This window comes from Morus notabilis, unplaced genomic scaffold, assembly GCF_000414095.1.
Source record: "Morus notabilis unplaced genomic scaffold, ASM41409v2 Scaffold11825, whole genome shotgun sequence".
NCBI lineage: Eukaryota > Viridiplantae > Streptophyta > Magnoliopsida > Rosales > Moraceae > Morus > Morus notabilis.
The window spans coordinates 1-1,525 of record NW_010356860.1 but is presented as its reverse complement, the minus strand read 5'-3'; the positions used below and the strand labels follow the sequence as shown (position 1 = coordinate 1,525).

Sequence of the window (1,525 nt, the reverse complement as noted above, 5' to 3'; positions counted from 1 at the left end):
TATATATATATATATATAGATATATGAACACAGTACCAAGTGGCTTATAATATTTTTTCCCTGGTCAATCAAAACGGCTTACAATATGATATATCAACAATGAATCTAGGTGATGGAGGCTAATATGCAAAGTAAACGATAACGACTAAAACAGGTGTATATATAGAACCTTTTCTAAGAAATTAGCAAGAACGAAAAAAATTCTCTTCAATGCTTCAAATCCCATCCATGGATCTTTCTCTTCTTTCCTTTATAATCTTTACCTTCTTCCTCTTCTTGCCCATGGTAGTCAAAATAGTGCACAACCACAAAACAAAAAATTCTGTTGCAAAATGCCCCCCAGGACCATGGAAATTACCGCTTATAGGAAACTTGCACCAGCTTGTTGGCTCATTACCTCATCACTCTCTTAGAAACTTGGCCAATAAGTATGGACCCCTCATGCACTTACAGCTTGGTGAACTTGCAAACATCGTCGTTTCTTCACCGGAAATCGCCAAACAAGTCATGAAAACTCATGACATTATCTTTGCCAACAGACCATATCTTCTTTCTGCCAAGATATTGTCTTATGATTCGACAAACATCGGGTTTTCCCCATACGGAGAGTATTGGAGACAGCTTCGGAAAATTTGCTCCATGGAGCTATTAAGCGCGAAACGTGTCCAATCGTTCAGATCAGCAAGGGAAGAGGAAGTGCTAAATTTCACCAAAGCGATACGCGCGAGTGAAGGTTCATCGATCAATCTAAGCGAGAAAATTTCTTCCACTACTTATAGCATTACAGCAAGAGCGGCATTCGGTAAAAGATCCAATGATGAGAAGGCTTTCATATCCATAGTTAAGGAGATCTCAGAGGTGGCTGCAGGGTTTTCTTTATCAGATTTATACCCTTCGCTTAAAGCCTTTCAACTGATCGGTGGAATGAGGCACAGACTTGAGAAACTGCACCGAAAGATTGATGGGATTCTTGAGACTATAATTGAAGACCACAAGCAGAAAGAGAAGGGAGTGATATCTGATGGTGTAGATGCTGAAGAAGACTTGGTTGATGTTCTCCTAAGGCTTCAGAAATGCGGTGATCTTGAATATCCTCTAACTGATGGCAATATCAAAGCTGTTCTCTTGGTAAGAATAAGATCCCGATTGCGCATACATACTTCATATTAAAATATTGTCTTGATTAGCTTTTCGAACTATGAAAAACGAAAGAGACTATTGATACAATTCCATTAGGACTAGTAGAGCCTAAGCATATTCTTCATTGTAGTTTGTTTTGAAAAATCATTAATACATCCCTGGTTTACTTACTTGCGATCAATCTTCTCCAACAATGATCTTCACAATTTTGATTTTTCAGGACATTTTTAGTGCCGGGAGTGAGACATCATCGACAGCTATAGAGTGGACAATGTCTGAACTGCTGAAAAACCCGAGGGAGATGGAAAAGGCACAAGCAGAGGTAAGAAGGGTTTCTCATGGAAAAGCAAACGTAGACGAAACAAGACTTCATGAACTCAAATTC

The 1,525-nt window shown here is 39.0% G+C and overlaps 1 protein-coding gene across 1 annotated transcript; it reads left to right on the top strand.

Annotated features, from left to right (window-relative positions):
- Positions 1-282: 282 nt before the first annotated feature.
- LOC112090615 (cytochrome P450 71D11-like) lies at positions 283-1,462 on the top strand (the record flags this gene model as incomplete). Its single annotated transcript, XM_024162347.1, has 2 exons — positions 283-1,128; positions 1,361-1,462. Coding segments are annotated over exons 1-2 (948 nt in total), but the record flags the coding sequence as incomplete, so codon positions are not given.
- Positions 1,463-1,525: the final 63 nt, after the last annotated feature.